This window comes from Kogia breviceps, chromosome 4 (genome assembly GCF_026419965.1).
Source record: "Kogia breviceps isolate mKogBre1 chromosome 4, mKogBre1 haplotype 1, whole genome shotgun sequence".
Taxonomy (NCBI): Eukaryota; Metazoa; Chordata; class Mammalia; order Artiodactyla; family Physeteridae; genus Kogia; species Kogia breviceps.
Genome location: NC_081313.1, coordinates 51,981,589 through 51,997,555, shown reverse-complemented (window position 1 = coordinate 51,997,555; position 15,967 = coordinate 51,981,589). Strand labels below are relative to the sequence as shown.

The window sequence follows — 15,967 nt, the reverse complement described above, 5'->3', positions numbered from 1 at the left end:
AAGTGTTTCTAAGACAACTGTGTTGTAGAAAGCCAGAGTTGTACCTTTCAGATTGGGTAGAAGATGTTACCTTAAAACAAGAAGCCCCTTCAGTGGGATTTAGCACTATAATAGTTGGCAAGTGAGGTGAGTTAAATGCAGCTATGAGAAAAGAGAAACAACTGATATACTCAGAAGTTAAAGTACCCACTGTAAAAATAAAGGACTTATTCTGAGGGTGTGGGCTAAGCGTTAAAAAAAAAAAAGTTTTATTTAAAAACGGAAAGTTTAGTAAATTGTAGAATCAGATGTTAGAAAGCTCTTGAGCAGAAAGATGGGAATTCACTAGACAGGCTGGTGTTTTTCAACCTTCACACCATCCAGAGAACTCATGTAAAATTGCCATCGGCAGAGGAATATTTAGCATTTACCCAACTGGGTCAGCAGCAGAATGGGGGTTATTCTGTTATCTTTCCCTGAACCTCTGTCCTGTTTCCCTATTTAGATGCTTTACATCCCAGTCCTCTCTCTCTGACTTCATCATCCCTGGGGCTCTAAATGGAAGGAAGGGAAAGGAAGGGGACTTAACCTTAACTGGAGAAGGCAGCAGATTGGTTGCCAAATCAGCAGCAAATAACCATTCTGTTTTTGGCCCAGGGCAGAGGCACAGATGTCAATGCCACCTCACATTCTGCCTTCCTCTCTTTATGAAAAAAAATGTTTTGCTTGACTTCCTATTATAATTGTGCTGATTCTAGATATGAAGAGCTGCAACTACTGAAGGGCCAAGGGAAACTAAATTCACTAGGCACTGGAATTAGGTAACCTCTGTTTGAGGACAGATAAATAATTTTTTATTCCAAAAAAAAATTCTTACAGGGAAAGAGTCAAGGGCTCCAGAAAACTGAGTATTTTGCCACTTTCTTGTATATAATCTTCTGAAAATAACTACATCCAACATTATAGATAAAATAATTTTATACAATAATTATAATAGCCAACATCTATGGAGACTTTACTATGCCAGGCATTTTGCTAGGCTCTTTGCATGGATTATCTGATTTAAATTCCAAAACAATTGTATAAAGCACTGTAATCTCCATTTATGAGATAAGGAAATTGAGGTGTACTGAGATTAATGGTAGAACTAGGATTTTAAACCAGGTGGTCGGACTACAGTACCCCAATTTTAACCACAAATGCTATTATACCGCTCTATCTCAGAGAAAAATCAAAGAAAAAAAGGCTAAATTATGATGTGACAAACTGATGAAATCATCTTAGATCTAGTCTTATATCAAACTTGCCTTTATGTGAATAGTAAAAGCGAGGTTTCAGTGTGCTTCCTTAAAAATCTGATTTCCTCTATATACTGGAAGATTTTTCAAAGTTCAAACATGAGATTGAGGTGTAAAGGCCAGCCTCTGTAACCATGTGTCCTGGATTTGGGATTCTGTAATGCTAACTGCATAACTTTCTAAATATTATAGTTGTAAAATAAGTATATAAAGACAAAATCACACCATCAACTATCACTGTAAAATATTTTGAAAAAAATATAAATTTTGTATATCCTGCTTGTGTGAACATTTTTTGGTTAGTATTTGCTGATGAGAGGGAAAGTCAACCCCAAATAACAATAAAATGTATGTGTGTATTTGGTGGTGGCAGTGGTATTTCAGAACCTAGAAAAACATGAACAAATGAATAACTCATGAGTTAAAATTAAATGAGAATTAACACAATTCTGTCACGCAGAGTAGAGAAGAGAGGGCTTATTCTATCTGAAGCCACCCTGTAGTTGGGGAGAGAGCACAGTACATGAATGAACAGATCAACAATGTCTTCTAAAGAACAAAAGGAAATGTTTGCTAGGAGTAAAAGCTAAAAATAACTCTACTGCTTACTAATTTCCCGAAAGTCATGCTGTTTCTCTGTGTGCCCTTTGGGCAATACCATTTAAATATTTTTCAAATGAGGAGGACAAAGAACTTACAAAATCCAAAAGCTCAATTTCCAGCAAATAACTAAATTTGAAAGTGCTAAGAAATCCACAGTCAGTCACTGTGTACGTCCACAAGGAAACCACGGGCAAGTCTTAGGATCCAGCAGCCTGATGGGGGCCTGACATGCAAAACAGCCTGGCTGTTGAATTCCATTACTCATTGATGACCAACTGGCAAATACCACTCCCTGGTTTTCAACTGTAGGTTCCAAAGAACCCAACAAGTACTTTATACAGTTTTCAACACGAATAATTGTTGAATATAGTACCTTATAAGCATTATTGCTGCAGGAAATATTTTGACAATAAAAGCCTAGAAAACAAGGTAAACTAGATTCCTGTTTGGTTAGAAGTTCTCGAGAGGAAGAAAGTTGTCTAAAAGTAGGAGATTTTTCTATATTATCTTTCTAAACAGACAGTCGGATGCCTAAAATATACTCCGTTATAGATTTTTACAACAAATGACTTGATGCTACAGAGATTAATTTCTCAATTGATACAACACAGTGAGAGCTGGAGCAAAATTATATAAACTGAAGCTCAAAAAGTAATGTGAGCTTTAAAGACCAAATCCCATATGGGTTATTGTTCTAATTAAGAGACTGGTTGCTTTTAGCATTTACAACTAAAGTGTTATTTTCATGAAAGCAAATCTCAGCTCAAAGAAAGGGCAGTTGTTGAAGTCAATAAGTATACTGTGCTGAGGAAAAAGAACAGGGCTCAGGAGAGCGGACCTTGGCTGTCTGAGATGATCCCCTACTGATTTCTTAGCAGTCATTCCATGTCCCCTGTCTGATCTACCCCTAAATCCAGGGATGATGAAGTTTAAGTAACAAGGCAGTGGAGAAAAAAAGTGCCACTGTCTCCTAGGCTTTGCTATAAACAGAAGGTGAAAGGTCATACTTTTAACTTCACATATACCTAGCAATCACTGGCCATGAAAATAGTAATAAAGAGAACCTGAATAACACCTTGTTAACTTTTACAACAGCCCTATAGTTCCACAGGTCAGTATTACCACCATCATTTAAGACATGTGAAGCAACACATTATCTGCAGAAGATTTTTCTTTTTGGCCATGCCACGCAGCTTGTGGGATCTTAGTTCCCCAACCAGGATCGAACCCGGGCCCCAGCAGTGAGAGTGCCGAGTCCTAACCACTGGACTGCCAGGGAACTCCCTGCAGAAGTCTTGAATACTGCACCTTAAATTCACATGCTTACCCCCAAACTGGTTATATGTTCCTAACTACTACTTCTTATACTAAACTACTTCTTTTTAGATGAAAATAAAAATACTATTCAAACTCAAACACTAATAACCTTATATATATGTATACCTAATTAACAACTGTACCTCCAAAATCTAGCACATGCCCAGAAAGTTGTAGATGGTCAGTTAATCTTTGTGAAATAAGTGAAGCTGTGAGGAGTATGTTTCTGTGTTGAAGACCCAACCTTAAACAACTCTGAGAGAGTTCTCTTATTCTCATACTTGACTTGACCTCTTAGCTTCCCACCCAACATCACCTCTCTACTCTGTCTTCTTTCAATACTTAATCAGTATATCATTTGTATCATTTTACTTAATAATATTCTGGTTTTAATTGTTTAATTGTTACATTTCATATCCTCACACTTAACTCTAAACATTCAAGATACTATATCTTTTGAACCCCATTCTACCGTATCTAGTATAACAGGTCAGACACAATAGATAATAACTCTGTTTCTAAGGAGTCAATGAAACCCTTCTCTTTTAAACATATTTTTCTATTTAAAAAAAATGCAGAAAATACAGTAATGAAATGAAAAAAAAAAGTCTCCAAACAGAAATAAACAATGTGTATGCCTCACATTTGGTTTATGACTTCAGCATTTATTCTATGTACAGGTGTCTATGTGCTTGTGTATGTATAAACAAACACACAAATATTCAAATGAAAAAAATTGGATCCTGAAAGAAATTGCTCCTAACACTGATGTTGGAAACTGTAACAGTGTGCAGGATTGGGGGCAGGGGGTAGAGGCTACAAGGTTGTTGATAGGACTTCAGTGTACTTCAGGACTGAGACCTAAAAGGTCAACTTACACAGAGGGAAATGTGGAACTAGATAAACTCATCATTCCACACAAGTTCACATGAGATTGATTTAGAAGGAATGCGGTTTAAGAAACTTGGGAGAAAGAAGTCCATCCAACAGGAATACACACCTGGGAGCCCAAATTCAGACCACATGACATAGTGCTGTCTCCACCACAAGAATGGGGGGATGCAAAGAATGGTTACAGGCAATAAAGTACAGGGGTGAGGAGCACGGTGGTCAGATCCTGGGTGAACATTTAACCTTTCTAAGTCTCAGTTTTTTCCCACTTGGAAATGGGGGCAATAATAGTATAATAATACAAGTAGACAGGTAAACTCACTTCAGAGAACACTGTAAAGATAAAATTAATGAACGAATGTAAGGCACTGACTATGATGCCTGGCACAGGGTCAGTGCTCAGTGAATCTTGGCTGCTTATCATACTTCTTGGTCTGCTCATTTTGCATGACCGAGCATGGTCTTGGCTCGTCTGACCAAGCCTGTCCTCGGCTTCCTCCAAGTACCTATTCCTTGGTGTTAATGCTGAAGATAAATGGACCCACATTTCCCTTCAACTAATCTTCCACCCTTGCCAATACTCTAAACTGCTCATTCTGTTGAACTCCCTGGTGTTCCAGTGGTTAGGACTCTGTGCTCTCACTGCCGAGGGCCCAGGTTCAATCCTTGGTCAGGGATGTAAGACCCCTCAAGCTGTGTGGCTCGGACAAAAAGAAAAAAAAAAGATACTTTCAAAAATAAATAAATACATAAATAAAGTGCTCATTCTGCTTCAGCTCCAGGAATCAAACTTCTAAGTAGGCAGTAATCATTAAAACAAAACAAAAATACAAATGTAATGCTTTCCAATCACCTTCCGCAGATCTTCACCCAAAACCCGTGGAGGGTAAGCATTTGTGAACTCTTTAAAATCTGAAGTGACAGTGCTTTTCCTCATGGCAATCTTTTCCCCCGTCTCAAATTATGACCTGTATGCTACTTATTGATTTCAAAAGAGTTGAATTATATATAAGCACAGTTACAAGAACACTTCAAACATGTATGGCACTTTATTCTTTCCCAAGTACATTTTCACACATTATTTAATCTCATCAGCACTCCAGGGAAACAGATATGAGAATTGTTATTGTTTCTTATTTTATCAATAAGAAATAAGAGATGGCCCAAGGAGGTCAGAAAATGTGCCAAAAGTCACATAGCCAGGCCTACAAATACAGGCATGATTTTTAATCCAGTGCTCTTTTCATAACACTAGGGTGCCTTCCTAACTGATATAGGCTACATTTATTTAAAACAGCATCTAATCCACAATATTTAAAGCAGACAAGATGTTTTACTAGTCTTTAGATGAAATTAACAGATTATTTGAAATGTGAAGTTTTTCTTTCACTTTAATAAGGCTTTATCGTGATTCTCATGTGTTGCTTTAAAATAATGATATCTAACAGTCCAAAACTCACTACTGCTCTTAATGCACAACCAACACAGAGACATCACAATGGAGGCTGTTAAGAAGCATTACTCTTCTTTTCTGCAGGAAGTTCAAAAGTCCAGCGATTACTGACACCCAAACCACAATAAAGCCATGAAACAGGAACAGATACTAAGGATGCCACCTCCTGACTGCTATCTCCAAAATTATCTACCCTGTAGTGTAAACACAAAACTATGACTGAAACTCATTCTCTTGAATGATGAGATAGTAGACACCTTGAACTAGTCCATCTACATGTTTGAAAACTGGATGTTCCTGCTGACATATTTAAATATTACTATGACAAGCTCTAGCAAGCTCTTCTGGTCATCAAACTTGCAAACTGCCACAATGGAGAACTCAAACACTTGGCTGCCATATCTTAAAACCAATCTAGCGAATATGTATGGCAAACTTATAAATTCACTATGTATTTCTCAGATAAGTCAGAAGTATTACTGGACACAGAAACTATTAAACTCCTTTTTCACTGCCATCTACTTTAGGTCAGTACAAAAGGTTTTGAAATCATTATAAAGCTGCAAATATATGGATCTGCATCTGTTACTTTTAAGACAAAAGCAGTGATCACTGGTTTCAAATATGTTACTTTAAAAGATCTTAAAAAGTTACAGGACACTTGAAAGGATTAACAGACAAACAAGAGATTTTTTGAAGATAATGTCATTACGTGATGACCACGCAAGGGACTGTACTGATACACTATTCATCTGTATTTCGTGTTCAAGAAGGAGGTTAGGCAAATTCTAATTGAATATAATCTACTGTTTCAAGAAAGAGACATCATTCATCATCAGTATATACACTGATTCATGTATATATTCATATGTATCGTTGTCATATATATAATTATATGTTCATATATATAGTTGATTCATATATAAGTGTATATACGAAACATACATATATTTCATTCATCAGTATATATATTGATCAACAGTAATATGCTATAAGCAGAATATCAGTATATATACTATCATCAGTATATAAGTATACATACTGATTCATATATATTCATGTGTGTAGTTCAGTCATATATTTTGGTCATATATATAATTATATATTCATATATAGTTCATTCATATATATATGTATATACATTTCATTCATGAGTCACAGCTTTAAAATGAAATAATACCAAAACAGTTATTTTCCAGTACTAAAATGAGTATTTCAAAGAATCAAAATTAATGTAAGAAATAATGAGAATAACAGAGTTGTAGAGAACTGTATCGTGAATACACGATAAGCATACAATATTAAGGTTATAAGAGGGCTGTGTTTGAAAACAAGAACATGCATCAAAAGCATGGAAAACCCTATTTGAGGATCAGTATTATTTTAATAAATGTGATTAAGACAGCAAATTACTTCCTTAGAAATCATTAGCTGATAATCAACATCCAAATAAAGGAGGAAACTGCTCTAACCCAGTTTTTAACTTGGAATTCAGTATGGTCTGGGCTTCAGGGGGTCGGTGTGCCCTTTGAAATTCCAGGTAGAAATCTGACTGTATAAGTGTATGTGCATATTTCTGGAAGAGGTATCTATAGCTTAAATCATATTTTCATAGGTTCTCATATCCAAAGAAGTTAAGATTCACTGTTCTAAAAGCAGACTATTGTTTATCTGTGTACAAATACATAACTAAGATCTTAGATAATCTAAGTAACCTAGATAATCTAAGTAACCTAAGTCTGAAATTAAGAAAAATATTTGACTTTTCCAAATTATTCATAAAAACACTTGAGAAAAATGGAACCAAGACTTACCCTAATTAAAGGAAATGTCAGTCATAGAATGAACACTGATGGAAAATAAATATTCCAGGAACCCTATTGCTGTGAAAATAGACTTTAAAATTACCTAAGAAAGAAAATTTAGGTTATTCTGAAAGCTTTATTTTCCTTGGATTAAACAGAGAGTAGAAATGGCTGTATCAGTATATTAGGATTTATTTATCTGAATAGATTCATACCAGAGTCCCCTCTGTTTTTTAAAATAAAACTTGGAAACACCAGGATGTAAAGATAAAATGTTGAAAGAACTAAATACTTTTTTTTTTTAACAAAAATGATAGTAGTATTCTGGAAAAGAGTGGGTACATTTTTGGTTATTACAATGATTAGGAACTGCTCTGGGCGTGGGATGCTGGATGTCCAGGACTGAACTGCACATGTCAAGACAATAAAAAATTGTCCCCTATTCTGCATGTCATTCATATGTCCTGCTGGACATTCATATAAATGAAAAATCTATAATTAAGTGAGCCTAGGAACTAACTCCATTGCACATATTTTTACAAAATTTTTTTGCACACTTAAAGTTTCCAAGACTCTAACTACTAGAATCAATCGTGTAAATCAAAATAAGATTACTTTCTATTTGGAAGTGTCCCAAGAGATAGTCACCATTTTGGAAAATCATGTCACTATTGAGGCCTGAATGTTTGTGTCCCACCCCTAAATTCGTATGTTGACACCTGACCCCCCAATGTGATGGTAGGAGGTGGGGCCTTTGGGAGATGATGAAGTCATGAAGGTGAAGTCCTATGGATGGGATTAGTGCCTTATAAAAGGGATCCCAGAGAGCTCATTTCTACTATGTGAGGACACAGTGAGACGGTGCTATCTCTGAACCAGAAAGCAGGTCCTCAGCAGACATCAAATCTGCCAGCACGTTGATCTTGGACTTCAGCTCCAAGAACTGTGAGAAATTTCTGTTATTTTTAAGTCACCCAATCTATGGTATTCTGTTATAGCAATATGAACTAAGACAACTGGCTATACCATTCTTGGACTTGAATGGAAAAAACAAACTGCTTACGTATCAGTCTGCAGTTTTTGCTGCAAGATTTGGGGTCATTCATGTATAACCTGAGTACTTCATTATGTCTTACTACACAGCCATGCCCAGGAATTACAATTTGAAAAACATAAACAAAATGCTTTCTTTTATACAGTGAGGATATTGCACAGATTTTAAAAAAATTATCTGTATAGAAAAAGACCGTTAGAGAAAAACTAGTTAAATCCAAATAAAGTGTTGAGTTTAGTTAGGAGTACTGTACCAATGCTGTTAGCTTCTCAGTTGTGGCAAATGTACTATAAGATGTGAACAGCAGGGGAACAGGGTGAGGAGTACTGTCTTTGCAACTTTTCTGTAAATCTAAAACTATTCTGATAAAGAGGTTATTTCTAAAAAGTTCATCTTTAGAGATGCATGGAGATTTCAAATTTGGAAAACTGCCCCTCCACTTCTGTAAATATCAGTTTTTTAAACTGTTAGGCTGAATAACTGAACTAGATGCTTTCATATGTCAACAGCGGTTAAATATTGGCATGTTCATATGGTTCATCCTAGAATAGTGTGGTCCTAGTTTACTGGACTATGTTACAAAGTTTAGAATAAATACAGTTTTTTTTTGTTTTTGTTTTTTCTGGTACACGGGCCTCTCACTGTTGTGGCCTCTCCCGTTGTGGGGCACAGGCTCCGGACATGCAGGTTCAGTGGCCAAGGCTCACGGGTCCAGCCGCTCCGCGGTATGTGGCATCTTCCCAGACGGGGGCACGAACCCGTATCCCCTGCATCGTCAGGCGGACTCTCAACCACTGCGCCACCAGGGAAGCCCCACTTATTTTTAAAAATAAGGAGAAATTAGTTACAATCTGCTGCACACACACATTCTCTTTCTTAGTAAATTCTCCCCATGGTTATACCATGTTATCTGTGATTTTAATTGAAGGCTAGTAAAGGAAAGTGTTACAAAATATTTATTATTAAAAAAGGAGTACAGGGCTTCCCTGGTGGTGCAGTGGTTGAGAGTCCGCCTGCCAATGCACGGGACACGGGTTCGTGCCCCGGTCCGGGAAGATCCCACATGCCGCGGAGCGACTGGGCCCGTGAGCCGTGGCCGCTGAGCCTGCGCGTCCGGAGCCTGTGCTCCGCAACGGGAGAGGCCACAACAGTGAGAGGCCCGCGTACCGCAAAAAAAAAAAAAGAAGAGTACAGTCTGGATGATTGAAAACCATTGAACTAAACAAAGCATTAATAAGCAGAAGAGACAAATTACAGCACAGTTTATCTCTGAAGCTTACATCAAATTCCTATGAGAAAAAGATTTACAAGGAAAAAACACAGTATCTGTAACCCTTCCTTAATGACAGTTTTCTTTTGTTTTTCATAGGGTGGTATTCAATGAAGCTCTTTCATTAGTGGATCAATCTCTGAGAAAAAGTATGTTGTGAAAACACAGTAAGAAAAATTTTGTGTTTTTGCAGAAGGCCTATGAAATTTTTGAACATGTTCAGCTTCTGAGAAAACATGTTAAGAAACATGTTGAGAAACCTGACATCAGTGGAAAAAAAATCTGGAAAAGCAATTAGTAGGTCTACCATAAAAAAAAAAAAATCACTCACCTGTGCACAAATCTGATGCATGACATGGCCAAATTCATGGAAGTAAGTCCTCACCTCATCGTGTCTCAGGAGAGAGGGACGACCTGCTAGTGGCTGTGAGAAGTTCACCACGAGGGCAGCCACAGATATCATGCGGCTCCCATCAGGCAGGAGGCAGCCAGGCTGGAGACCAAAGCAGGCTGCGTGGTTATATTTTCCTTCCCTAAGGAACCAGAAGCACCATTGGTGAGATACAAACACTCTTCTCTAGCAACAACATTGGCATGGTCTCTCTCAGTCATTTAACCATAGTTGATAACAGAAGATGCTTTGAAACATTTAATTCACCTTTTACAAAGTAGGTTGATGTTTTGTTGAAATGAAACAATGAAAACTAGACAAACAAAAACCCCACTATCACTAGATATGAGTTATATTTCCTAGGTTTCTTTTGTTGAAATCTTAATATAAGAATTAAGAATATATACCACAAGTAGGGTACAGCTGAATGCCCAATTTATTGTAACAAGCTCTTGCTTTTCGTCTTCAAAGACAGAGTTGTTAAACACTAAATAGTGTTGAAGCAAAAGTGAAATAATCGAGTTTGACTTACTAGGTAGTTTTTCCTTAAAGTTAAAATTGATTTAAAAAAACTGATAAAAACCAAAATCCAGACAGTAATATTGTTATTTTATTAAAGGAGGGAAGAATCAGTACTCATAATTAAATAAGCTCCTTTTATAAACCAGACAGGCCTTTTTTGAAACAGAATCCTTCTAGTTAGCCTTGGAAAAAGCATAAATTATACTATAAAGTCATCTATTCTAGGACAATGTGATAACAGTGATGGTAGCTCTCAAAAGCTATGGGCCATTAGACTTTATTACGGGGATAGGTTTCCTCCTTTTTTCTTTGCTCAGAACACAAATGTACATTCAGGTTTAGGGTGAATTTTTTAGTTTGATGTTTTGATTTGTTTATCTTTTTCTGTATTATCTTTTCTTGGCGACTCATAACTGTTTTTTTCTTGCTGAAGTTATTCAGGTAAAACAAAAACAAAAATAAACTAGTCTTTTTACTACTTCCTATTAAGATATAGAAAGCTGAAAAGGGCATTGCTCCTATTCTTACAACAACATGCTGGACAATTTGCAAATCACAACTTTTCTTGAACCCATCAGAAAGTGAAGGTTGAGGGGCAAACCAACCTACAATCTATCTAAGACAGATGCCTCCAAGGAGAAAGAGAAAGGAAGCAAGCACTTTTTTGTTTGTTTGTTTTTAACCTGGGGCAGACACTGCAGACACCAGTAAGAAAATTTTTAACAAATTGATAAAGATTGATGGTGAACCAGCAAAAATAGGGAACCACTAGGAGCTATTAGATAAGGGAAATTTTGCATCCATTTGCAGGGTCTTCTCCTTAGACCTCAATGAGTACACACAAAAAAGACAGGGGCAGGATGAGAGCTCTGAGAAAGAATCAGTGCTGATGCAAGCCTGGTGGAAGGGAGCATTGCCTAGATCCATTTCACCTCTCTCCTAGTGGACACGAGCCTTGAACTTCTCATGGAAAGGCAACAAACCTGTTGCCCTAAAAGCACTGGTAAAAACCCACTGCCACTGGGGGGATGATAACAGAAAAAAACACTCTACTCCTGAAGGTAGGGCAGGAAAACATCCTGGGCCCAGACCTACAGCTAAGGGTGGGGCAGTATCACTATATAGGTATACTCCTCAGACCCAGGGTAAGACTGAACAACAGAAAAGACCCTCCCCTTTCCAGGCTAATAGGCATCCAGTAATAAACAATAGCAGTCTACTGCAGGGAGAGGAGCAGGAGCATGAAAAGAGACCTGCTCTAGGGGCCTCCCTGGTGGCACAGTGGTTGGGAGTCTGACTGCCAATGCAGGGGACGCGGGTTCGCGCCCTGGTCTGGGAAGATCCCACATGCTGTGGAGCAACTGGGCCTGTGAGCCACAATAACTGAGCCTGTGCAACTGGAGCCTATGCTGCGCAATAAGAGAGGCCGCGATAGTGAGAGGCCCACACACCGCGATGAAGGGTAGCCCCCTCTTGCCACAACTAGAGAAAGCCCTCGCGCAGAAACGAAGACCCAACACGGCCATAAATAAATAAATAAATAAATAAATAAATAAATAAATAAATAAATAAATAAAAAAGAGAGACCTGCTCTAAGGCACAGCACAAATGAACAACCTCAAACTAAGTGGAACAGACACTGAGAAAAACTCTGGCAAATAAGCTCTCATCCTAAACACATACAGGAATCTGAAGCTTTGGGTTCACTGAGGTTAACCATAGCAATAACAAGGTCCAAACCCAGCTCAACTACTAAATGGAATGAGTTAAACGCTCAGATTAAAGGCCTAGCAGAAGTATGTATGTGCCCGCTGCCAGGTATAAAAACTATTTACCTTAGTCTTTTCTGTCTTATATAAGTGTCTGACTTAAAAAAAAATTGTAAGGCACATGGAGAAGTAAGGAAAAAAGACACAACGTCAAGAGGCAAAGAGAGCAAGAAAAATAAACTCAGATATGACAAAGATGTTGGAGCTATCAGACAGAGTATTTATAATAACTTAAATGTTAAATGTTAAAGATTCTGGAGGAAAATGCACAGTCAGATGGATAATTTTGGCAGAGAGCTGGAAACTATGAGAATAAAATGAAAATGCTAGAAATAAAAAGCACAGTAATGGGGATGAAGAATGCCTTTGATAGTCTCATTGATAGGCTTCCCACAGCCAAGGGAAGAATCACTGAACCAAAAGATAGGCCAATAGAAATTACCCTAAAACACAAAGGTTTTTAAAAGGGTGCCAAAAACAAAAAACAAAACAAAACAAACAAAAAACAAAACAAAGACTCAAGAGCTGCAGGACAATATCAAATGATCTATTATATATGTAAGTGGAATTTCAGAAGGAGAATAGAGAACAGGATGGAAGAAATATTTGAAGAATAGCTGAGACTCTTCCAAAATTAGGGAACTCCCTGGTGGTCCTGAGGTTAGGACTCTGCGCTTTCACTGCTGAGGGCATGGGTTCAATCCCTGGTTGGGGAACTAAAAGCCTGCAAGCCGCGTGGCGTGGGCCAAAAACCCCCCCAAAACCAAAAGAATAGCTCAGAATTTTCCAAAATTAACAACACGAAACCACAGATCCAACAAGTTCAAAGAATACCAAGGAAGACAAATACAAAGCAAACAACCAAAAAAAGAAAAAATTATCCCATATGCCTAAGTGTATGGAACTTCTGAAAGAGAGGAACAAAAAAAAAAAAAAAGAGAGGAACAAAGAGAAAATCTTGAAGGCAGTCAGAGGAAAAGAACACAGTACAGAACACAGTAAGAACACAAAAAGAACACAGTAAGAATTATAGCCAATCTCGTCAGAAACTATGCAATGTCCAGAAGACAATGGAATGCCATCTTTAAAGGACTGATAGAAAATACCTGTGAACCCAGAATTCTATAAATAGTAAAAAATATATTTCACAAAAGAAATTAAAGGAAAGACTTTCTCAGAAAAAACTGGTATATATTACCAACAGACGTGAACTACAAGAAATTTTAAAGGAAGTTCTTCAGGCAGAAGGGATGTGATACCACTCTAAACTTGTAACTACAAAGCAATTAGTGCTGAAAATATAATAAATGAAGATCTATTACAATCTATTTTGAATTGCTGTGAATAATAGTTGACTAATCAATAATACTAACAATGCACTGGGTGTCAAGCATATGTGAAAATAATATGTAGGCCAACGATAGCACAAATGATAAGAAATATAATATAACTTGAAGGTAGACTGAGATTAAAGATATTGATATATACTTTAAACCTTTAGGCAATTTTTTAATTTAAAAATATTAAAAGGAGATGTAGATAATAAGCCAGTTGTAGAGACAAAAATAAATCATAAAAAAACCTATCAACCCAAAAGAAGTCAGAAAAGGGGGGAAGTATAGATGGGACAAAAAGTAAGATGGTTATATTAAATGTAGGTTTCCCAAGCATGCCAAATAAAACATTATTAGAGTGGATAAAAAAGCAAGCACCAAATACAGTGTCTATAAGAAACCCACTCTAAATAAAAAGGCAAAGGTAAAAAGTTAAAGGATGGAAAAAATACACTATGCAAATGCTAATCAAATGAAAGCTGAATGGCTATAGTAGTAGCAGACAAACAGAATAAGGAATATTACTAAAGATAAAAAGGAACATTATATAACGATAAAGGGGACAGCTCTCTAAGTAGACATAACAATTCTAATATGTACATAACTAAAAGCAGAGCTTCAAAATATACTAAACAATTCAATATCCTGTGACAAATCATAATAGAAACGAATATAAAAAAGATTGTGTATATATATATATATAAAAAACTGAATCACTTTGCTCTACAGCAGAAATTAATACAACATTGTAAATCAACTGTACTTCAATTAAAAAAATACATAAAGCAAAACCCCATAGAACTGAAAGAAGAAATAGACAAATCACTTAGAGACTTCGTTCCTTTCTCAGTAATAATTGAACAGGCTGAGAGAATATCAGCTCAGATATAGAAAACCTGAACATTATTGGTCATCTTCACCTAATTGACATTTACAGAACCCTCAACCTAACAACAGAAAACAAATACTCAAGTGCACATGGAACATTCACCAAGACTAATTACATGTTGGCTGTAAATCAAAACAATTTAAAAGAATTGAAAGGATATAAAGTACATTCTCCAACAATAACAGAACCAAACTAGAAATAACAGAAGGCTAGGTGGAAAATATCCAAATATTTGGAAATTAAAAATAGTCAACTTCTCTTTGACAAAAGGGCAAAGGCACAGATAAAGACAATGGATCACAGACACTTTTTTCAACAATGATGCTGGAACAACTAGAAGTCCACATGCAAAAAAATGAGTCGACACACAGACCTTACACCCTTCACAAAAAATAACTCAAAAATGGATCACAGACCTAAATGCAAAATGCAAAACTACAAAATTCCTAGAATATAACATAGGAGGAAATATAGATGACCCTGGGTTTGGCAATGACTTTTTAGATGAAACACTGAAGGCACAATCCATGAAAGAAAAAAAATCAATAAGATGGATTTCATTAAACACTGTCAAGAAATTGATAAGACAAGCCATAGACTGTGAGGAAATATTTACAAAAGAGACATCTGATAAAAGACTGTTATCCAAAATACACAAAGAACTCTTAAAATTCACCAATAAGAAAACAAACAATCTGATTAAAAAATATACCAAAGACCTTAACAGACACCTTCTCAAAGGAGATACAGAGCTGGTAGTTAAGTATATGAAAAGTTGTTCCACATCATATGTCATCAGGGAAATGCAAATTAAAACAACAATGAGATACCACTACACACCTATTAGAGTGACCAAAATCCAGAATACTGACAACACCAAATGCTGACAGGGATGTGGAACAATAGAAACTCTCATTTATCGCTGGTGGGAATGCAAAAATGGTACATGCACTCTGGAAGACAGTTTGGTGGTTTCTTACAAAACTAAACATACTCTTACCATACAATCTAGCAATTGCACTCCTCGGTATTTACCCAAAGGGACTGGAAATTTATGTCCACACAAAAACCTGCACATGTTTATAACAGCTTTATTCATAATTGCCAAAACTTGGAAGCAACCAAATTGTCCTTTAGTAGATGAATGGATAAATAAATTGTGGTATATCCAGACAACAGAATATTATTCAGTGCTAAAAAGAAAAGAAATGAGCTATTAAGTCATGAAAAGACATGGAGGAACTTTAAATGCATAATGCTAAGTGAAAGAAGCCAATCTGAGAAGGCTACATACTGTATAATTCCATCTGTATGACATTTCAGAAAAGGCAAAACTATGGAGAAAGTAAAAGGATCAGTGGTTGCCAGGGGCTGGGGTGGTGGGGGAAGGGA

General features: G+C 36.7%; 1 protein-coding gene across 2 annotated transcripts in view; it reads right to left on the bottom strand.

The window, feature by feature from the left end:
- Positions 1 to 15,967, bottom strand: part of NLN (neurolysin) — a 102,988-nt gene that overhangs the window by 15,520 nt on the left and 71,501 nt on the right. For both annotated transcript variants that reach the window (XM_059062290.2, XM_067031047.1), the window contains one exon: positions 10,002 to 10,203. In XM_059062290.2, coding sequence (XP_058918273.1) covers positions 10,002 to 10,203 — 202 coding nt within the window. The remainder of the gene's footprint in view (positions 1 to 10,001; positions 10,204 to 15,967) is intronic.